General features: G+C 47.0%; 1 protein-coding gene across 3 annotated transcripts in view; it reads right to left on the bottom strand.

Moving 5' to 3' along the window:
- Positions 1 to 21,706, bottom strand: part of tgfb2 (transforming growth factor, beta 2) — a 39,827-nt gene extending 18,121 nt beyond the window's left edge. For 2 of the 3 annotated variants that reach the window (XM_084702146.1, XM_084702148.1), the window contains exon 1: positions 20,506 to 21,706. In XM_084702146.1, coding sequence (XP_084558272.1) covers positions 20,506 to 20,851 — 346 coding nt within the window. In that variant the 5' untranslated portion in view covers positions 20,852 to 21,706. The remainder of the gene's footprint in view (positions 1 to 20,505) is intronic. The other variant, XM_084702147.1, reaches the window with a different exon arrangement.
- Between the last annotated feature and the right edge of the window lie 2,713 nt (positions 21,707 to 24,419).

The raw sequence follows: 24,419 nt of genomic DNA, 5'->3' as shown, positions 1-24,419 counted from the left end.
GTTTCAAACGAGCCTGGAAAACAAATGCCTCTTCGCTCAATTGGATAGACCTACAAACCAATAGAGGGTTTTCACGGACGTCACATTCTGGGCAGTAACCCGGATGCGCGGCCATCTTGGAGGCACTCGATGTAAACAACTCAACGGAGTACAACGAAAATAACGTAAATTCTACACTCTTTGGTACAACTGTAGCCATGTCTAAATGACCGAAAGGGTCACCAAAACGTGTCCAAGATCCAAAGGCATACAGGGAAGGCCTTGGACCGCAAGAAAACCGTCGATATGTTGGGAAAATTTGATTTATTGGCGGTGCAGATCCCTACCAGTTAGCTCCCTCTTCTTGGATCTGTGACGACCCTGTGATTCTGCCTTCAGTCGAACATCCAGATATTGTGAACTACCTGGTTTTCTCGCCGAGCCCATATACAGCGGAAGACCTTAAAGCTTACAAAGGTTTGGAGGCCTACAACCAGATGGTGTGTGGATGGGTGAGGGAGATGCAGTACCAAGTTATCAACGACCGTTGTGTTGTGAAGGCCAAAGTAAGTAATGCAATAGCGTCTTAAATCAACCTAACCATAACTGTATGATATCATTGCAATACTCAAGGTGTAGCCAAGTGACACTCAATTGTGTTTTTCTTTTCATTTCAAAGACCCCCAGTTTGCTATGTACACTGTACACTATCTGAGTTAGTTTCATAAGATAAGCCTACATGTTATTATCTTGGACACGTTTTGGTGACCTTTTCGGTCATTTAGACATGGCTACAGTTGTACCAAAGAGTGTAGAATTTACGTTATTTTCGCTGCACTCCGTTGAGTTGTTTACATTGAGTGCCTCCAAGATGGCCGCGCATCCGGGTTACTGCCCAGAATGTGACGTCCGTGAAAACCCTCTATCAGAGCAATGTAATATGTTGTTTGTTCAAAACGAATTCAATTTAAGCGCTCTTTTGTGACGTGGGTGATTACGTTACTGTTGATAATCTGTCCATCATTGTATAAAGCCCGCCCTGGCAATTTCATTGGTACGCCCAGATTCTGGTTTTCTGTAGTTGTTCCTCAATACGAGACCCTCCAGACCCAACTTCCCGACCAAAATTTTTTGTGGGCGGGGAGAAGTTGGGCTGGCAGCCAGGCTAATAGTGACTGCTAATGGATGGTGAATTTTCCAGGGATGCTACTGGTAAGACAATGGTTGATGATGTTATCTGTTGATGTGTTTAATGGTAATCTATTGTAAAAGTGTGCTTAAGTGTTTTTAGTTAGTAATTTATATCTGACTGTTGGGTGTTTGTGTTACATTACATTTACATTTATTCATTTAGCAGACGCTTTTATCCAAAGCGACTTCCAAGAGACAGCTTTACAAAGTGCATAGGTCACTGATAATAACAACAACAATATAGCCCCAAAGCATTGCGGGTAGCCAAAACAAGACGCACACATTGTGAACAACCAAAAAATAAGTGCCAACGTGAAGAACCATAAGAACATGTAGTTAAGCAAGTTAAAATTAAACAACATGAATCACTAAGTGCCAGTGTACCTGTAGAAAAGCAAGCAACAGTAAAAGAAAAAAGAAAAAATATAGCTGCAAGCAGCAATGAAGGGGCCAAGCAGCATTCGATATGGAAATTTAGTAGCTAAAGAAGCAAAGCAAAACTTTTCATAAAAAACATTGATGTCATTTTGAGACAAAATGCACTGGCTAGATGTAGCAGCGTTATATCTGCAAAGCACAATAAATCTGAGTATAAATGTCCTGCGAATGAAACATTATCGTTACTATTATGATTATACTGCTAGACAGCTGCTGTGGTATACCTTCGCTAAGTATCCAGCGTTACAACATGCTTGACAACTGTGGCTGGATTTGATTCTACGACCTTGAGTTTTATAGGAGCACGTCTTATACCAGTGGGCTATTCTCACTGCTGGCAAATGCTGTGTTCGGTTACTTTATTTAAAAAAAGGAATGTTTACAACGGATGTATCGCAATGGCTCGTAGTCCCCGTTGCTGTAAGATGCCTCGTATTTAGCCATTCTCATCTGATCACCCTGGTTTGCAGAGGTGCACACTCAGTCATTTCAATGTGGAGAAAGGTGGATATCGCGAGCCATAACACCAACAGCAGAACGGTTATCCAAATAACAAAGAAGTGTACAACACTCGCGTTACAGCGTTTGTATTCACACACACACTTGATGCCATCTACCTTTACATTAGCGACAGTAACTCAGCTGGCTCGTAGCCCCGTTGCTGTAAGATGCTTCGAATTTGCCCATTCTCATCTGATCACCCTGGTTTGCAGAGGTGCGCACACATAATAATTTCAATGAGGGAAAGGCGGATATCATGCACGCCATAACACCAACAGCATAACGGTTATCCAAATAATAAAGAAGTGTACAACACGGGCGTTACAGCGTTTGTATTCACACACACACTTGATGCCATCTATCTTTACATTAGCAATAGTAACTCAGCTGTTAACTGCAGAGCTAATGTTACAGCCACATTCTAAGGGTAGCAAGCTAGGTAACCATATACAGTAAAGCAACAAAATGATGTTAACGTTAGTTAACTAACTTGTTTGTAGCTTGACCAAGGAGAGTTAGTAATGATCCAGAATTTAATTTCAGCAAGGCCAGCTTTGTGTTGGCTCAAGTTGATGAAACAGTCATGGCTGAAATGTTTGGCGCAGACATACAAAACTTTGGGAAGTTGTGTCGGCGCATTTCCAGCGAAAATAACATTGAGATATTGGTTGTGCAGAGGCTCGGATGAAGGAACTAAAAAAAGATTTGTGCTTGAATTTGTACATCCAAGCACTGAGCAACTGTTGTGCTTCGTTTGTTTGTTTGCCATTTCTCTCCAGGAAAAACCGATATCGCACTTGCCCTTGCACGGTGGTAGCTCAGTTTCTCATGGGCGGGCCAGATGATCTGGGCGGGCAAAGCAGAGAGAGGGGAGGTAACCTTTCTCGTATCTACGTCACTTGGAGGAGATTTTCAAACAGAGCAATTGAGCCTTCATTTTGTCAAAGGCGGAGAAGAACACCCAGGGCTTTGTTTAGACCTATCGAAAACTCTAGCCACTGGGGGACCAAAGGCAGGCTAGGGGAACTCATATTGATGTTAAATAACCTCATAAAATGAAGTTTTCATGTCATGTCTCCTTTAACTGACATGCTCGTGATAACATTATCAAAGTTTCGTGCTTGGGTTGGTTGTAGGGGTCCGTATTTAAATTACATTTTACAACTGATATTTCTGTATATTTTATATTAAAATGCATAGTCTACTTATTATTTATAAAGATTACATAGATTTAAAAGCATACTTTTTCTGCTCATTTACAACTCAAAATACTAAGAGTGAAGAGTAGAATGAAATAGTTGTCTTCTCATTTCCCCTGCAAGGGGAATGGTGATCAGCAACCTCATAGTTGAATTACAACGAATACATTTGGCAAACCGGTGTAAACATTTACCTAATCTCTATGACTTAAACGTCATTGTAGGTTTTTCCCTTCTCATGATATTTTCAGGCATTTAGCCTACTCTTATTGCATTCATTCATCAATAAAGAACCCCCTTTTAAATGTATTTTAACAACGACGTTACCAGCAGTAGCTAGCTATCTCAGATGGAATCACAATTCAAATAGTATCATCTGCTAACTGAAAATATGCCCCCAAAAATGTAAATAAGCTTGACATTTATTGAGGGGAAAATCACTCATTCATAAATATGTCAGTGGTAGTGATCATTGTCAGTAACAAGGCAAAATGCGATATAGCCCTGCTGTGTGGAGAAGCTGCCCCGGTAAATTGTAGGCTACAACTATACTGCTACTAAGTAGACCAGTGGTTCTTAACCCTGTTCTCAGGGAACCCTTGTCCTGCATGTTTTAGATGTTTCTTGGCTCCAACACACGTGATTTAAATGCATGCTCGTTACCAGAGCTAGATAACCACCCATTTATTTGAATCAGGTGTGTTGGAGCAGGGAAACATCTAAAACATGCAGGACAGGGGTTCCCTGAGGACAGGGTTAAGAACCACTGAACTAGACTGTCCTGGTAGCAATTGCGTTGGTTGAATTCAATTTAACGTTACTTCCGTTGTACGGTCTAGGCTGAAATTGATATTTTTCATAAACAGATTGAAGTTCAGGCTGTGGCAATGAAGTTCAGGTTAGCAGTCACTAGTCAGATAGTTTCATATTTTGAAAGACTTTTGATTTAAGTAAGGGTAGTGCCGAAACGTGCCGCCGTTTGACTTCCTACTAGTACTGTAAACAGCTGTGGAGATGTTTTTGTTAGCTACAGGACTAGGCTACAGCGTTACAGTGAGCTACACTGGTTTGAAACCGCAGGTAATGATAATTTCACCAGCAAATCGTTAACTTGTAATATAATGTTAAAATAAATCAACGAAAATGTATTTGTGAGGAATGTTTATTTTAACGATTGAAAACAGATGCATCATAGACCGCTGTAATATGTGTTGCCCGGGCAACAGAGGCTAATGTAATGATGCTAATGCTTCAGTGAAATAGTAGACTACTGTTTCCGAAAGTAGATGTAACTACTTCCTTATGTCAGCTTATATTGTACATTACACTTCACAATTGTGTTTCATATCACAAAGTAAAATGAGTAAATAGTTATCACCCTGGCCTCTTTGCTTGTGGTGTTTCTGCAGCTCCCTTGTAGTAAAGCAGTTAGCCTAGCTATCTCCCAGAAGTTAACGAGCTGCTAAACTAATGTTCTGTTAGAGGTAGTCACACGATATTTCGTGACGTCAGGAGCGTCAGTGACTGTGGCTAGCAAGTTAGCCACCGTTAGCTTCACTTTTGCCACAAAAACGTATTAAAACCTAAACCGTGCAACGGAACATAAATCCCATTAGAACCAACGTAATCGCGACCAAGACAAACCGTCTGACATTGACGTTGTCTATGTAGTCCAAATATTGACTGAGCCTTAGGGGCGCGAAAATAAACAATAATAATAAATAATATATATGTGAGATAACAATGGTTTGTGCTTGCCAAAGGCAAGCACACCCCAATAAAACTAGCAGCTTTGCTTTTGCTTGCCCCCTAATAAGATAACTAAAATAGAATATTTTGCAGCGACTTCAACAGTTTAAGTCAGTTACCACTAACCAACAAGTCTCTAAGCAAGAGTCATTGTTATCCTTGAGGAAACTAGCATTGGGTTCAGCAAACCATTCTTAAGCATCGTTGTACTCCCGGAACAAGTGCGTTCTTGAGCCTTTTCTTGAAGGTGGAGAGACAGTCTGTGTCTCTGATGGAGGTGTGGAGTTGATTCCACCACTGGGGGGCCAGGCAGGAGAAGAGCTTGTGTTCGGACCGGGCGGTCTTGAGCGGTGGGACCACCAGGCGGTTGTCTGAAGAAGACCGTAGGTGGCGGGTGGGGGTGTAAGGCTGCAGGAGAGACTTGATGTAGTCGGGTGCAGTTCCGTTCACTGCTCGGAAGGTCAGTACCAGGGTCTTGAATCTGATGCGGGCCTTGATTGGTAGCCAGTGGAGGGCGATGAGGAGCGGGGTAACGTGGAAGCGTCTGGGTAGATTGTTGCGCATGCTGGGAGACCGGCGAGCAGCGAGTTGCAGTAGTCCAACTTGGAGAGGACAAGTCCTTGGACAAGCAGCTGGGTGGAGTGCTCAGACAGGTATCTCCTGATCTTCCGGATGTTGTAGAGGGTGAATCTACACGACCGAGAGACCTCAGCAATGTGGGCTATGAGGGAGAGCTCGTCATCCATGTTAACCCCAAGGTTTCTGGCAGAGGATGAAGGGGTCACTGTAGCAGATCCCAGGGTGATTGAGAGGTCGTGGGAGATGGAGGGTTTGATGATGAGAAATTCTGTTCTGGCGAGGTTCAGCTGGAGGTGGTGCTTGGTCATCCAGGCGGATATGTCTGCGAGGCAGGCCTCAATCCTAGCTAAGATCCCCGGATCGGTCGAGTGGAACGACAGGTACAGCTAGCTGCTTGTCGTCAGCGTAGCAGTGGTAGGAGAAGCCATGGGAGGTGATGAATGGTCCAAGTGAGGTTGTGTACAGAGAGAAGAGGAGGGGTCCAAGGACGGAGAGCTGTGGGACACCAGTGGAGAGCTGGCAAGGGTCTGACAGTTTGCCTCCCCAGGAGACCTGGTAGGATCTTCCAGACAGGTAGGATGAGATCCACTGGAGTGATGCCCGTCTCAAAGTCTGTAGAACAGGATCTGGTGGTTAACCGTATCAAACGCTGTAGAAAGGTCCAGCAGAATGATGACGGATGACCTGGAAGCCGCTCTGGCAGACTGGAGGGCAGTGGCTGTGGAGTGGCCGGTCTTAAAGCCCGATTCTGTGTGTGGCTAGCCAGATAGCGCTCTTTGTGCTGGTTGCCAGCTTGCCAGCTAGCATTGTTTCACAAAGCCAGCACAGTAGTTAAGTAACACTCACACATTACCCCAAACCATGTGTGTGTGTTTGTGTCTGTTAGACAGGAGCTTCCTCCACACAGCCGTAGTGACGTGTCTGACGAGCGCGCGGTGAGCTTGACAGGCCCGGCTCCCTCAGAAGCAGAGGAAGCCGTGCTGGGAGCCATGTGTGTGGTGGTGAGTGTTTGACAGCAGCACACACACACACACTGACGCACACACACCCTGCTGGGTGGGGAGGGGGTCCCTGTGCCCTAAATTGATAGCTGTAACGTTAGGCAGAAGCCCAGGATTAGCATGCCGCCGTGGCTTGTTTAAAGAGAAAGTACAACCACAACAGCCGTCAAGATATATGGTGAAGAGAGAGGAAGAGGGAGGAAGAAGACAGAAAGAAATAGAGATGCAGAAGAGAAAGAGGGACAGGGGAGACCTTGAGACAGAGAAAAATGAGAGAAAGAAGGTAATAGGTTGGAGAGAGGAAGAGTGAGCAGAGAGAGAAGGAAAGGGAGAGAGAGAGAGACCTTGTAAGAACCCAACCATACAGTAGGACCAGCTGAGACCAGCTTGTCTTTACTGATCATGCACATGATTTCCTGTCGATGAGTCATGTTTCCCAGCAGGATCAGTGGAGCTTGCTCTGAACTCTTCTTCATGGGAAGCGACACTGTGTCTGATTTCACCTTTGACCTTATTTGTGTAGCGCATACTTTAGCCGCTCACATTCACCCATGAAATACCTTCCAATGCCCTCTCTCAGAACTGCCCTTCTCTCCATCTATCAGTCTCTCTCACTCTTTCTTTCTCCCTCTCTCTCACTCTCCCTCTCTCTTCCTCACTCTCAGCCTCTCTCCCTCTCTCTTCCTGTCTCTCAGCCTCTCTCCTTCTCTCTTCCTGTCTCTCAGCCTCTCTCCCTCTCTCTCTGCCTCACTCTCAGCCTCTCTCCCTCTCTCTCAGCCTCACTCTCAGCCTCTCTCCCTCTCTCTCAGCCTCTCTCCCTCTCTCTCAGCCTCACTCTCAGCCTCTCTCCCTCTCTCTCAGCCTCACTCTCAGCCTCTTTTCCTCGCCCGCTGTTTCTGGTGGGTACCAGTGGTGTGGCCGAGCCAACACCAATTTGGTTCAGAGTGACCAGAAGGGCAGATGAGCCGAGACCAACTAATCTCTCCCTGTTAGTCTCTCCTTGTTAATCTCTCTCCGTTTGTCTCCCTCCAGTTTACTTGTGCATCAACAGAGTAGGTTGCACTTCAGTGTGTGTGTGTGGGGTGTGATTGTGGAGGGTGGGTGTGTGTGTGGGGGTATGTGGTGTTTACACACGCCTCTGAAACACATCGTGTCATGAATGGACCTGCTGTACTCAAACACAACACTGGACACATTGAACTGCAGCTGGGCTACCTCTCTTGCACACACACACGCACCCCCACACACACACACTGTAAAGATGTTGATGTGGTGTTGGGAAGTCTGGGGAACATCAGCCTGCCTGCCCGCCCACCCGCCCGCCTGCCTGGTGAAGTGCCTTGCCAAGGGACACAACGTCATTTGTCACGGCCAGGAATCAAACCAGCAACCTTCTGATTGGTAGCCCGACTCCCTAATCGCTCAGCCATCTGACCCCCCCCTTAACTCCTCGTCTGTCTGTCTGCCTAACTTCCCGTCTGTTTATCTACCAACTTAACTCCTTGTCTGTCTGTCTGTCTGCCTACATAACTTCCTGTCTATTTGTCTGTCTGCCTACATAACTTCCTGTCTATTTGTCTGTCTGTTTGTTTTTCTGTCTACCTACCTAACTTCCTGCTGAACCCCATCTCCTCTGGCCTGAGAAGATGAGTGTGTGTGTGTGTGTGTGTTTACTGCCAGGCCTTCATTCATGTAAGCCCTCCCTGCCTGAATTGGTCTCACTCCCAACACAGCTGTGTTGAACATGAGATAACACTCCTTTCCCATGAGTAAACAGTTAGCATGCTAGTTCCTGTTAGCGTGCTAGTTCCTGCTAGCATGCTAGTTCCTGCTAGAGCGCTAGTTCCTGCTAGCGCGCTGTATTTACACACTGGGCGTTAAAAAGTATCTTCTCAGCAAGGCTTAAAAACCAGGGTCACAACCTTTCGAGTGTTTGTCATCCTTTAGTCTACACAGCTGACCTCCCCTGACCCCACACAACAACTTCCTGTGACTCATCCTTACTTCTTGTGCTGTGACCTGTGAGTGTATCAGCATTCTTTCCTTTGCAGACCTTCACACCTCAGCTTCTCAATTACAGTACGTGATTGAGGAGGTAGGAGAGTACCGAACTCTCTCTCCTTCCCTCAGCCAAATAATCTCTCCTTCACGTGTTTCCAATGACACAGTTCAGGAGCGGTTAGCCTCACCCTATGTCTGAGATCTGTCCAGTGAGGCACCTGCAGTGGGCAAAGATCTGAGCTTGCAGAGAGGAACAAACTATTTAACGTTGAACTGTTTGGTTTGGGCAGTGTGTGGTGGTTTAGGCAGGGTTCACTTCTACAGATGTCCAGCTTCTGCCAGCTAAGTGATTTTGTAGCAGTTCTAGAAAGAAAATATTCCAACTCCCATTTCCACATCTCAATCAGGGTCTTTCAGTACTGAAACTGATTTTTCCTGTTCTCTCTCCACCAATACTCAGACCATGAATCACTCTTCTCCCTAGACAACAAAGGTAGAAGCTAGGAGGTAGAGGGTAGGAGATAGAGGGTAGAGGATAGGAGGTAGGGGGTAGGAGGTAGAGGGTAGGGGTAGGGGTAGGGGGTAGGAGATAGAGGGTAGGAGGTAGTGGGTAAGAGGTAAGATGAAGGAGATAGAGAGGAGGAGATAGAGAGGAGGAGATAGAGAGTAGGAGGTAGAGGGTAGGAGGTAAGGGTTAGAGGGTGGGAGGTAGGATGAAGGAGGTAGAGATTAGGAGGTATAGGGTAGGAGGTAGAAGTTAGGGGGGTGAGGAAAGGAAGTAGTAGAAAAGAGGTAGGAGTTAGGAGGTAGAGGGTTGGGGTGAGGGTAAGAGGTAAGATGAGGGAGGTAGAGAGATCCAGAGGATTGTGTTGAACTGGGAAAACCTCCAGGTCTAAATGAAACACTTTGAAATGAAATTATTAGAACCATCTTTCCTGGTTGTTATGAAATCAAAAGAGCACCTGTAATTGTTTTTGCAGGGTTGGCAGGGCACATACATATGCTCTCACACACACAGGCACGAATACACACTGAAACAGCAACAGATACACACACACACACATGTGCACCTACACACTCATAGTCTCACACATACACAATCACAAGCACAGACACACAAACCACAAACTCACACGCACACACACACAGACACACACACATACAATATGTAATATTAAAGCATTTCAGTTACTCCGGAGACCTTTACAGCATAACATGTGGCTTTTATAAAATATGACATTAAGTGGTATATATTTTATGAGGAGATATTTTTTGTCTTTAATGTTGGACTGGACTAGCAACCAATGAATTATGAGGAAAATATCCAAATGTTTATTCAAATTCCCGAAAAGTCTAAATGTATTACTTTGAAAAATTACCGGATGCAACTGTTCGCTACCTCAGTCACTTTCACCATTTGAAAATGGAAACTGAGACCAAACGCTCTGACTGCAAGCTTCCGTTCAGACAGGAGAGAAAAGCATGTGACCTACTTTGGAATATTTCTCACTTCTGTAAGACATGCTCTCAGATTCCCCCTGGGCTAGACCTGGGAAGGCACAGCCTGTTCCCCCTCTGAGAGGACGATACAGAGACAGAAAGAGGAGGGGAGGGTGCCTTGCAGGATGGACTGGGAAGGAGAGCAGGGAGAAAGATAGAGGGTAGAGAGAGTGAAAGGGAGTTTGAGATGGTAAATGCTAGAGGAGAGATTCTCTCCTGTCTGGGTGCCTGTGGATGTCACCTGCCAATAGCAAATTGAAAACAACTCCACACATAATCCAGGGACTAAAAATAGCCAGTGCTTTGTAGAGCCTCCACCCAGGCCTGCCAGGCCTCAGCCCTCTTCCTAGCAACAGACACACACACGTACACACACACACACACATGTACACATAACTGCACATACACACACATTACTGCACACACACTCATAACTTTACACACACACACAAGTACACACAAACAAATAACTACATGCACACACACATAACTGCACACACACACAACTGCATACACCTTACTGTACACACACATGTACACACACACACACAACTGCATACACCTTACTGTACACACACATGTACACACACACACACACAACTGCATACACCTTACTGTACAAACACATGTACACACACACACATAACTGCAGACATAACTGGATTAGACATAACTGCACACAGACACATAACTGCACACACACACACACACATTTCTCCACACGCGCACACACACACACATCTGTACTCAAATACATATGTACTGCACACACACACATTTCTGCACACACACAAGCATCTGCACACACGCACACACACCACACTGCCACCACCACTCCCCAACACACTGCCACCACCCCAGCACACTGCCACCACCCCAACACACTGCCACCACCCCAGCACACTGCCACCACCCCAACACACTGCCACCACCCCAACACACTGCCACCACACCCCAACACACTGCCACCACCCCAACACACTGCCACCACCTCAGCACACTGCCACCACCCCAACACACTGCCACCACCCCAGCACACTGCCACCACCCCAACACACTGCCACCACACCAACACACTGCCACCACACCAACACACTGCCACCACACCGACACACTGCCACCACCCCAACACACTGCCACCACACCAGCACACTGCCACCACACCAGCACACTGCCACCACACCGACACACTGCCACCACCCCGACACACTGCCACCACCCCGACACACTGCCACCACACCCCAGCACACTGCCACCACCCCAACACACTGCCACCACCCCAACACACTGCCACCACCCCAACACACTGCCACCACACCCCAACACACTGCCACCACACCCCAACACACTGCCACCACACCAACACACTGCCACCACACCCCAGCACACTGCCACCACTCCCCAACACACTGCCACCACCCCAACACACTGCCACCACCCCAACACACTGCCACCACCCCAACACACTGCCACCACACCAACACACTGCCACCACACCCCAGCACACTGCCACCACTCCCCAACACACTGCCACCACACCAACACACTGCCACCACCCCAGCACACTGCCACCACCCCAGCACACTGCCACCACCCCAACACACTGCCACCACACCAACACACTGCCACCACACCAGCACACTGCCACCACACCAGCACACTGCCACCACCCCAACACACTGCCACCACACCCCAGCACACTGCCACCACACCAACACACTGCCACCACCCCAACACACTGCCACCACCCCAACACACTGCCACCACACCAGCACACTGCCACCACCCCAGCACACTGCCACCACCCCAACACACTGCCACCACACCAACACACTGCCACCACCCCAACACACTGCCACCACCCCAGCACACTGCCACCACCCCAACACACTGCCACCACACCCCAGCACACTGCCACCACAACAACACACTGCCACCACCCCAGCACACTGCCACCACACCCCAGCACACTGCCACCACCCCAACACACTGCCACCACCCCAGCACACTGCCACCACCCCAGCACACTGCCACCACCCCAGCACACTGCCACCACACCTCAGCACACTGCCACAACACCTTGAGAGGGAGTCAGGAGAGAGCAGCAGTGAGTCAGAAGAGAGCAGCAGTGAGTCAGGAGAGAGCAGCAGTGAGTCAGAAGAGAGCAGCAGTGAGTCAGGAGAGAGCAGCAGTGAGTCAGGTCAGAAGAGAGCAGCAGTGAGTCAGGAGAGAGCAGCTGTGAGTCAGGAGAGAGCAGCAGTGAGTCAGGAGAGAGCAGCTGTGAGTCAGGAGAGAGCAGCAGTGAGTCAGGAGAGAGCAGCAGTGAGAGGGAGGAGAGAGCAGCAGTGAGGGAGGAGAGAGTAGCAGTGAGTCAGGAGAGAGCAGCAGTGAGTCAGGAGAGAGCAGCAGTGAGTCAGGAGAGAGCAGCAGTGAGTCAGAAGAGAGCAGCAGTGAGTCAGGAGAGAGCAGCAGTGAGTCAGGAGAGAGCAGCAGTGAGTCAGGAGAGAGCAGCAGTGAGTCAGGAGAGAGCAGCAGTGAGTCAGGAGAGAGCAGCAGTGAGTCAGAAGAGAGCAGCAGTGAGTCAGGAGAGAGCAGCAGTGAGTCAGGAGAGAGCAGCAGTGAGTCAGGAGAGAGCAGCAGTGAGTCAGGAGAGAGCAGCTTTCCCAGTACAGCAGCATTGCTCCAGAGACCGTTGATGCTGTTGTGGCCTTGAACAACACTGGATGAACACTTGTTATTCTTTCACTGTCTCACTTTTTGTCTCCTTCCCTCCTTTTCTCTCTCTCTGTCTCTCTTTATTTCTCTTTCTCCTCCTCGCTGTCTCTTTCTCTCCCTCAGTTATGCAATGCTGCTTGGCAGCAGCTCCATGCTGCAGACTGGATTAATCTGTTAGCCAGTTAGTTAGTCCTCCAGCCAGTCAGCCAGCCAGCCAGTCAGCCAGCAAGATATTCCTCTAGTCAGTCAGTTTACTAGTCAGTCAACCAGCCAATAAGCCAGACAGACAGACAGACAGACAGACAGACAGACAGAAAACTCAATCCATGTTCCCTCCATCCCTGACACTAACCCTCCATCACAGAGGAGGAGAGTAGGAATGGAACATATGAAATAGGAAAGAGATAGTACACACACACCTGCACACACACAAACATACACTTGCACACACACACTCACCTGTACTCAAACACACTCACACCTGCACACACTTGTACTCACACACACTCACACCTGTGTGCACACACACACAGTGTGACCCCAGTCCAGAGCCTCTGGGTGTGGTGAAATGGACATCCCAATATCCCTGAACAAACACAAGCCGAGTTTACTTTCACATGCACACACATGCACTCACACACACACTCAACTCTATTATTTTCTTTTGTTGTTTATTTTATGCATATTTCATTTTATGTTTGTAATTTTGTAAAATATGTTTATATTATATGTACCTCCAGAACTGGACCTCCAGAACTGTACTTGGCTCCCCCCCACTGTTAGTCTCTGGGCCCTTTCTAACGACCTGAAACGCTAGTATCAAAACGCAAAGCGCAAGTAACTTTGTGGGCGGGACTTACCTGGCGCAAGTCTAAAATGGGTTGGTCTGAAGTAGCTACATTAATAATGGGTGTGGTTTGGGCGTAATGTGCAATAAACCAATCAGAGCGTCATCTCACATTCCCTGTAAGAGCAGGCGCGCTTGTTCCATGGTGGATTGCTATTTTAACGGCGGATTTGCCAGGCGCACGCCAGGAGTGGTTCACAGCCGAGGAGACAGACGTTATCATCAGGGCCGTAAAAGATAGAGAAGTGACATTGTATGGGAAAGGCAGAGCAGTTTTCTCATTGCACTAAGTTGCCCACTCTAATGCTCATTCAAATTCTTCTTCTTATTTTTATATTTATATATATTTTTTTTTATTGTTATATTTTTTAATTGTTTAGTTCTCAGAATTAGTTTAACCATTGTACTTTTTTACTTAATTTAAGACCCGTATATGTTTATTGTTAGCACCTTCCTGCCACAGTAAATTCCGTGTTTGTGTAACATACATGGCGAATAAACCAAATTCTGATTGGGATGGGAGAAGAAACCCACCCAAATTAGCTTCAGTGAAACAGGCGTGGGAGGAAATTGCCACAATTGTTACGAATCAAGTTCACATACATAAAGATTTCTCATGAAAATCGTATTAATCATTGACATGACAGAAATGTAACACAGCCATACAATAAATCCAAACAATGTAACGTAGCTTCGCAGAAAGAAGACCCTGGCCTCGCCAGCAGTGTGCACGGGCCAGGGGCGGTTTTAGGCACGGGCAGACCGGGCAGCCGCACGGGCAGACCGGGCAGCCGCCCGGGGCGGTATTTTTTCATGTCACGTGGGGGGCGCACGAGCATAAAAAAAAAAATCTGCGCGGTTTTCTCTTATCGATCATTTCAGTTAGTGGGGAATTGGCATATTGGCGCCCCCTTTAGTCAGCTGCAGGCACCCCTGCTTGCCCTGCAGCAGTTTCGTTTTCGTTTGTCGCAGCCAGGTTGTAGCGGTGCTCGTTCTGGGGGCGCTGTCGGGGGGCGGCCGACGGGGTAGGGGGCGGCACACGATTTCTTCCTCCCGGGGGGGCGGGGGGGGGCGGACAATGTGCGAGAACCACTACTGGCACGGGCCAAGCTTGCGCCATTAAAATAGCATCTGAATAACGCGCCATTGACTTTCGATAATGTTTTTCCTGGTCGGTGGCGGAATTGTTTTTCTGAAACTACAAAATAGCACCAGGGAACGTTGCGCCGGAACACGCCTCCTTTTTTCGCTGAACTGCCCCCAGGAGTGCAAAGTAATTCCTTAATTTACCGACGCGCTTCTGTGGAAGGAAAAGTCTGCTTTGCGTCGAGTGCAAATTAGGAATGATACTTGCGTCGTTGACAAAGTCAATTGCGCTGGATTCAAGATAGGGCCCTTCATGGTTTGGCTGTTTTCACAAGTCATTTCTGTCACACACAGACACACACACATATCTGCACACGTATCTGCACACATACGCACATGTACTCACACACACACAAACACACACCAACCAATCCACACGGCACACGACTTTGTTTATTTACACAAGCATAGAGGCGAGAGACCAGACACATCCATCACACACAAACACACACATGTATACACGCTGAACACATGCAGGCATTTCTGCTTGCTGACAAACCATATACACAAACGCACTACAAGGGGGGAGTTCCGCTCCATTAAGGTGGCTAATTCTAGTCCTAGCTAATCAAGGCAACTTATACCTCTGAACTAGACTGCTCCGTGTCAGGCTAACAGTCAAGCTGAATTTAGCTGTGTTGCAAAGAATTTCCAACAGGCAGAAACAGAATCTCAAAAGACAGTTCCGTTGAGTGTATTTTTGCGCTCGCAGTCGCAGGAGACTTTTTTCTAACAACATGACCCAGCATGAATGAATTTACGTGTTTACTTTATCTCCAAAGAACGTATTAATTTAAATAAACAAGTTAAGAAATAATGTTACTTTAACTGTTCTCAAAAGCCATTGGTTAATTGACAAAAGATAAGGACAAAAAGTGCATCTAGACAAGTTACAATAAATTATGATGTGTGTTGCTTTGGCAACCCTGTGGTGGATGAAGGTGCTCAGATTATACAAAGAGCGTTTATCCCACCAGCCCAAAGGGTCAGAGACAGAATTAATGCTTCCCTGACCAGTATCTGTTGAAGAGGTATAGGTTCAGCAGGCCCAGCAGTTTCTCTTATTATCTATATTAAAAAACGTGTTTGGAAACTCACCGTCCTTACTAGAAAGTAGTAGACTATAATAGTGGAAAGGGGAGTAGTAGACTATGCACAAAAGCAAACTCACTGTAGCCAAGCCTTGACCACTGTTCAGTCTGTCTGCATCTCTGCCTTTCTTTGCATGTGGGACATTCTTGTACAGGGTTGGTGACTCATAAAGGTTTAGCAAATGCATCAAATAGGAAATAAGGTACCTTCCTCCAAAGCTGTACCGGAATATTTTCATCAATTTTCCAGGTCATCTTGAAACACAAAGAATCAAGGAGACTTTGTATTCAATGACAAAGTATTTTCAATGTTTAAAGTAGCCTATATGTTGACAAGCCTCTGTATTACTTCATCCTCTCCTTCTGGCTTCCCCAATGTTATAGGTGCAATGTACTGTCCACATGGTGTATCCAGGCCCACTGGAAGACTAAGGAGGTGACTGCCTGGTGCACCCATGAGTGAAAAAGCGTATGCTATTGCATTGCTATATGCTAGTGCCCAGGATGCCCCTTCACGCAATAAATGATAGAAATAGATTACATGTCTTAATGAGTGCCCTTCTAGTGGAGAAAATGTGATGCAGTGCCATTTAAGGTGCCCTTACAATGGTTTAAACTTGATTGTTCCCGTGCCTTTCCTTCCAATGGAACAGGGTGCTGTTATAAAGTGCCCTTTCTGCTGTTTTCATTAGCGACGTTGATAGAACACCCCCCAGGATAATAAACTATGCTGATAAAGAACATTAACGACCCAGTTCTTCAGCACGAAGAACACAGCAAACACACACACAGATCCAGTCCAGTAAACACACACGTTAAATTGTCATTAAAGCAGTGATATTCCTAACGTGCATTTGTCTAGAGTTCAAGGTCTAACACTGTCTGCTTCCTATTATAAAAGTGGCACATCCTTCCGTCCTGCTGTAAGGCGATAGAGAATCCTCCTCAGGTCGGGCCAGACAACAGGGTCTTTCATGGGGCTCCGCTCCCTCACCACAGGAATGTGTCCACACAGCACACACACCTGACAGTTTATCACCAGACTTCAGCAAGATCAGCACAATTCCACTGTTCTGTTCCTGATTCATGTATTCTGTTCGAGGAATGATGTACTCATTTAGAAGAATGATGTATTCATTTAGCAGAATTGTGTATTTATATAGCAGCCGCTTTTATCCAACGTGACGTACAGGGGAGGATTTGAACCTGGGATCTGCAGGCTTCAAGCTGGGCTGCACACTCTGATGGGTGTAATGTCTGTGTTTGTGCATGCAAGAGTGTGTGTGTGTGTGTGTGTGTGCATATGTCTGCGTGGGTGTGGGTGTGCGTGTTGTCTGTCTGTTGTGTATGTATGCATGCACTGTAGACCCAAGAGCGAAAGCTGCCAGGCTGGGGAAGTGGGAGCTTAGTTTCACAATGGCAGCTTGCCCACATCTAGGAGAAGGTGTCACAGTCGGATCAATGTCCTTTCAAGGCCAGAACATTTAGATTAATCTTGGGCAACACTTTACATGAAGGTTACAATACCTACCATGTAGCTACATAACCATACCTGTAGTAAAACAATGTTATCTAAGAACTGCTCTGTAATTCCACATCATGACAGGTTAGTGGTTAAGCCAAGTTCGTCCCCTAGTGAAACTTGGTGTGGGGGAGGTTGAGCTTTCCAGGTATAAGTGGATGTTAACATTGAACTTGTTTTACATTTAGTCATTTAGCAGACGCTCTTATCCAGAGCGACTTACAGTAAGTACAGGGACATTCGCCCGAGGCAAGTAGGGTGAAGTGCCTTGCCCAAGGACACAGGCACGGCTGGGAATCGAACCAGAAACCTTCTGATTAATAGCCCATTCCCTAACCGCTCAGCCATCTGACTCCCTACTTGGTGACACAACCTTCAACTGCCTCCTTATACTGTTCACACTCCTCCAGCACAACACACCAACACACCAACACACCAACACTACAAATACACACACTACAAATACACACACACAGCTGTCAATCTTGTCAACATTCAGACTGAATTGGTCCTTCGCTAAAACACTCCCCAGCCTTGCTGCTGAATGATGCTGCACTTCACCCAGTAGGCTATAGTTTAAATTCCTCTTTATAGAAGTCACACACTCACTCTCTCTCACTCACTGGATACATATAATGTCCTAACATCAGCTGACTCAGTAGAGAGAAGACGCCAGGGTTCTCTAACCCCCCTCCCCCATCCCCACCTGGACTGAGGTCACTGTGTTCACAGGCTGAAAGGAGCCGCAGGGAGCTGAGGGTGTGTTCAGGGAGCTGAGGGTGTTTTCAGGGAGCTGAGGGTGTGTTCAGGGAGCTGAGGGTGTGTTCAGGGAGCTGAGGGTGTGTTCAGGGAGCTGATGGTGTGTTCAGGGAGCTGAGGTTGTGTCCAGGGAGCTGAGGGTGTGTTCAGGGAGCTGAGGGTGTGTTCAGGGTGCTGAGGGTGTGTTCAGGGAGCTGAGGGTGTGTTCAGGGTTATAAGGAGCTGAGGGTGTGTTCAGGGAGCTGAGGGTGTGTTCAGGGAGCTGAGGGTGTGTTCAGGGTTATAAGGAGCTGAGGGTGTGTTCAGGGAGCTGAGGGTGTGTTCAGGGTGCTGAGGGTGTGTTCAGGGTGCTGAGGGTGTGTTCAGGGAGCTGAGGGTGTGTCCAGGGAGCTGAGGGTGTGTTCAGGGAGCTGAGGGTGTGTTCAGGGAGCTGAGGGTGTGTTCAGGGAGCTGAGGGTGTGTTCAGGGAGCTGAGGGTGTGTTCAGGGAGCTGAGGGTGTGTTCAGGGAGCTGAGGGTGTGTCCAGGGAGCTGAGGGTGTGTTCAGGGTTATAAGGAGCTGAGGGTGTGTTCAGGGAGCTGAGGGTGTGTTCAGGGAGCTGAGGGTGTGTTCAGGGAGCTGAAGGTGTGTTCAGGGAGCAGCTTGTAAGCTGGGCTCAGAAACTGCAACAGCTGAGACCCAGAGAGGACGGAACATACTGTTTTAACTTTGACTGGGGAAGGGATGTGTGAGGGGGTGTATGTATGAGGGTGTGTGTGTATGTGTATAGTTGAACGGGTTGGGTAATTAATGTTTGTGTGCTTGTGTGTTTCCGTCTGTGAGCATTGTTACGTAACCGGCACTTTGACACTGAGTCACAGACACACAAACTGAGTCTCCAATTGCCGTCAAAGAAGAGTGGTACCACACATAGTCCCAGGCTAACTGGTGATTTCCCTCCCCCCACCTCCCCCTCCTCTCTCTTTTCACTTTCACCCTCTTTATCTCCCTCACTACTCCTCTCCCCGTCTCCAGGTCTCTGAGATGGCAGGAGTACTGCAACGTTAGAAGTTGAGATTAATACGGCGTTATTTCAAAATAATCAGTCCTTTTTCTTGAGATGTTGACACAGTATTATTTATATCCTGTGAATGCATTCCTGCCTGCACTTGGCTCCAGGACAGTGCTATTCATATTAAGGATATTTATACAATGGGCAGGGCCAAGCATAACATTTTATGCAAAACATACCTTAGGGCATATCAAATATACCTTGGGGAATATAAAATAAATATACCTAGGGCATATAAAATAAATATATCATATGGTATATACAATATACCTTATGGCATATAAAATATACATTAGGGCAAATCAAATATACTTTATAAATATAAAATAAATATACCTTTCAATCATGAGATTGACAGTCTGCATGTGTGTGTAAAAGTAATCAGTTTTCAGGCTTATTAGCTCTGTGAGTGGCTGTGGTAACGCAACCTTGTGTAATTGTGGAGTTTGAGTTGGACTGGGCTGCCACATAACTTTTTATCAAACTTTAAAGTTTATGGGTAAATGGTCATACACACAGACTCACACACTCATACTCCCTCTCTCACGCTCTCTCTCTCTCACACGCACACATACACACTCACACAATGTTGTAAAAGAGTAAAAACTGACGATCTGTGCCCTATTTTATAGTATTTTGTCTTCCTTTCTGTTGTTAGACGGTGCTGTGGGAGTATATTGCTGTCTTTGTCCGCATTCACTGACACAAGCAGGAACAGGCGGACTTATAAAATAACATTAATAAACTTAACTGCTGCATGTTTACCCACATACCAAAGACAAGGTAGCCTTTCTCAGGGAGCGCAAAGGGACCAAGGTTAGATCAGTGACCCATTGTAGTCTACGACGCCTGGGCTGCCTGCTAGTTATACAATAACAACTTCTCACAACGGCGCCGGGAGCCCGGCTGGAGGAAACCGTTCCACCTATCTCAAGAGAAGAAGTTCACATCAGGCTACTTTTGGGTTGATGTATGGCCTCTCTCTCAGAGGCTGTGGTTTCCCTAGCCTGGGCCAAGACAGGGAATTGTTTTTTTCCAAAATAATCAAACACACGTGATACACACAAAGAGACAACTGCAAATCATTTAGACATTCACTGCTACTGGGGTAAAATATGCCTTGTTATAGAGACACGTTTGGGGAAAAATGTGTTAAATCGTTATGCGTGAGCCCACATACACACGGACGCGCTCACGAAAACACACACACACTGACACACAGACACAGACACTTACTCTCAGAGGGATAGAAGGGCTGCATGTCGATTTTGTGCACCTCCTTCGCGTAGTACTCCTCCTCGCTCCGCTGGCGCTCGCACGTCGCTGCCCGTTCGTTGGCTTTTTCTTGCAACAGGTCCCGCGTGCTGTTATAGATGGCGACGATGTCCCGGGACACCTCCTCAGGCTCGGGAAAGTTCTCAGGGGGGCTCGTGAGCTTCAGCTTGCTCAAAATCTGCCCTCTGATCGCCTCTATCCGCTTCTTCATAAACTGGTCCATATCCAGCGTACTACATGTTGACAAACTGACGGCCACTGTGGCTACATCCAAGGTCAAGATTATACTTAAAATGTAGTAGTTCATCTTTATCAAATCAAATAGTACAGCAGCCTTCTAAATTGTTATTTTTAAATTTTAAAAATGAACGAAACGAGTTGTGGGAAGTAAAAAAAAAACGGAAAAAAACTATTACATTATTTGCCCTAAATGGAAAAAAGGAAGAAATATTTACACTTAATGTGCCTGCCGAAGCCTTATGTTATTCCAGATGTCGTTTCTAGTATCAGCAACCCTTAAATGTCACTTGAAAATCCATTAATGTACCTTGAAAGCGAAATGATCTGTATAATCCGTTATAAAGGCGCCGCAGGGGGAAGCAGTAATATGACATTCCCTATAACTTCATAATAAATGCCCCGACAACTAGTGCGTAAAGCTAATCAAACGCCCACTAAACCGCCCTCAAATTAAGCACAACAATTATTTGAAGAACAACAATATAAAACTAACGAGTTCGCTATATCCAGCTGAACAACACAGACGTAAAGCATGCCGTGGGTTTGCGCCCCGCATCAGAACGCTGTGCTTCCCAACTGTGGCCAGTTCCGCGCTCGACACAAGTCCGTCTTTGATTTCTCTGTGTGAAGGGAGATTTAAAATCCTGATGAACTGTGCATTGACTTCCCTGACGAAGAAGGTTAACCCGTCCTGGCACGAGAAGCGAGTCGATTTGGAAGAGAAAACGTAACTGTGTTTTAACATATGCGTTTCAGTCTATTGCAGGACAGTGAAAACAAGGTGTAAAAAAAGCGAAGTAAGTTGACTATTATCGAGAAGTTTCCCCAAAAATATAACGAGTTTACAGAGCTTCCCCGTGTCCTTTTTTCCCCTTACGGTTACGATATGCTCCTCTGCGTTACGCACGCCAGGGGACAGCATCAACGCACGGCCGCTTGTAGAATATTTATAAAAGTTAAGGTTAGGTAGGGTGTGGGTTATAAGAGACTAACTCAGCCCCGCTAGGGTTAGGTAGGGTGTGGGTCATAAGAAACTAACTCAGTGCTCCCCCTTCTACAATTTGAAGCTGTGGTCAATTTAGTCCCTTTCGGACCGGGGGACTCCTTCAACTCCAGGTTACGAGACGATTTATTGTAAATATGAATGTTCGGCATGCCCAACGGGACAGTGCCACCATGGGGTCCTAACGCCGGAAGGATCGTTTGACGTCTACACAGCCCTTTGAAGGAGTAGGCCTACTATGTGCGCCGAGTAGACAAAATATCTCACGCAAAATTTCTTGGCGCTGTTTCTAAGAGGACAAAATAAGATGCTTTAGGCCTAAAAGTAATTTATAAATGAACCAGCAGGGAGAATAGTAACGTTGGCCTTCCAGAGGAATGCTGTGCTTGAGTTGAATGGTCGAATAAAGGGATATGTCTATGAGTTTATAGTACATTATCTGCGGGCTCCAGGAGTGGGGAAGACTAAGACTGTGTTGTCTATGATTACTTTTTATTATGGTTACTAACACCCCCCCCTCCCCCAGGGACAGGAACCTCCTCTCCCCCACTTCTCCTCTCCTCCTCTTCTCTCTTCTCCCCTCCTTGCCTCTCTTCTCCTCCTCATACCTCCTCTCCACTCCTTTCATCCACTCTCCTCTCCTTTCCTCCTCTTCTCTCCTCTCCCCTCCTTGCCTCTCTTCTCCTCCTCATACCTCCTCTCCACTCCTTTCATCCACTTTCCTCTCCTCCTCTTCTCTCCTCTCCCCTCCTTGCCTCTCTTCTGCTCCTCACACATCCTCTCTTCTCCTTTCCCACAGTAACACCATTGGTGTGCCAGGTTGATTTACGTTTATGCTCCTCAGAAAATTCCTACTTTTTTCATCATTTGCCAAACCTTTATTCCTGCCCCTCCTTTTTAAAGCCCCCCCCCCCCCCAAAGCTGGCCATTCATCAGGTGTGACAGGCTCTCAGACCCCCCCCCCCCAGGCGCTTAGAATCCAGACCACTGGTGTGAACCAGATGTGGTCACTAAATCAGTACCACAAAGACAGATGTGAGCAATAGAGGTGTGTGTGGGGAGTGTGTGTGTGTGAGTGGTGTTGTGTATGGAGTGTGTGTGTGTGTGTGTTGGGGGTGGGTGGGGTGTGTGTGTGGGGGGTGTGTGTTGGGGGTTGTGTATGGAGTGTGTGTGGTTGGTTGGGTATGTGTGTGTGGAGTGTGTGGGTGGGGTGTGTGTGTTTGGGTGTGTGTGTGAGTGGGGTGTGTGTGTGTGAGTGGGGTGTGTGTCTGTGGTTGGAGGGGTCAGGGAGCTGGGGAGATACAGTTCATGTCTCTCAAACACCTGCTAATCCTAACCCTAACCCAAACACCTGCTCATCACAGAGAACAGAATACGCTCTCCTACAGCCTCAGAGCAAAGTACCATCCAGGCTGCTCAACTTGACCGCTCACTTTAAGTCTCCTAACAGCAACTTCTTCATTCAGCAAACATGTTTTTACAAACAAGCATTGAGGGAGCTACAGCGAACACCCATCCTCTGCTACACCCTAACCCTACTCTACTGGCTCAGCAACACCCATCCTCTGCTACACCCTAACCCTACTCTACTGGTTCAGGAGCACCCATCCTCTGCTACACCCTAACCCTACTTTACTGGCTCTGGAACACCCATCCTCTGCTACACCCTAACCCTAATCTACTCTACGCCCTCTTCAGAGGATTCAGAACGCAGCGGCCCGCCTGGTCTACAATCTACCCAGACGCTCCCATGTTACCCCGCTCCTCATCTCTCTCCACTGGCTACCCATCAACGCCCGTATCAGATTCAAGACCCTGGTACTGACCTTCCGAGCAGTGAACGGGACTGCACCCGTCTACATCAAGTCTTTCCTGCAACCTTACACCCCCACCCGTCACCTACGGTCTTCTTCAGACAACCGCCTGGTGGTCCCACCGCTCAAGACTGCCCGGTCCCAACACAAGCTCTTCTCCTGCCTGGCCCCCCAATGGTGGAACCAGCTCCCCACCTCCATCAGGGACACTGACTGTCTCCCCACCTTCAAGAAAAGTCTCAAGACGCACTTGTTCCGGGAGTACAACGGCACTTAAGAATGCTTGGCTGGACTTGTTAGTTTCCTCCAGGATCACAATGACTCTTATTAAGTGACTCATTGCTCTTTTAGGTTAGATATAACGAAGCTAAGTCTTGTACTCGCTGTGAAATATTTTACTGTTGATTGTTCGTCTACAGGTACAGTCCTGCACTTTTGTGGTTCATGTTGTTTTAATTTGTAACTTGTATAACTGCATGCTCTTATGGGTCTTCCCTTTTGGCACTTGTTTAGCTTTTTCACAATGTATGCTTCATGTTTTTGGCTACTTGCAATGTTTGGGACAATCTCGTTGTTATGATCAGTGACCTATGCTCTTTTGTAAAGCTCTCTCTTGGAAGTCGCTTTGGATAAAAGCGTCTGCTAAATGAATAAATGTAAATGTACTGGCTCAGGAACACCCATCCTCTGCTACACCCTAACCCTACTCTACTGGTTCAGGAGCACCCATCCTCTGCTACACCCTAACCCTACTCTACCGGCTCAGGAACACAACACATACAGCATGTCACTGAATACTAACATTCACTACTGATAAC

The sequence above is a fragment of the Hypomesus nipponensis genome, chromosome 2 (assembly GCF_054491055.1).
Source record: "Hypomesus nipponensis isolate SF chromosome 2, ASM5449105v1, whole genome shotgun sequence".
In the NCBI taxonomy this organism is placed as follows: Eukaryota; Metazoa; Chordata; class Actinopteri; order Osmeriformes; family Osmeridae; genus Hypomesus; species Hypomesus nipponensis.
Note: the sequence above shows the minus strand (reverse complement) of the source record. Positions and strands in the feature narration are given on the sequence as shown.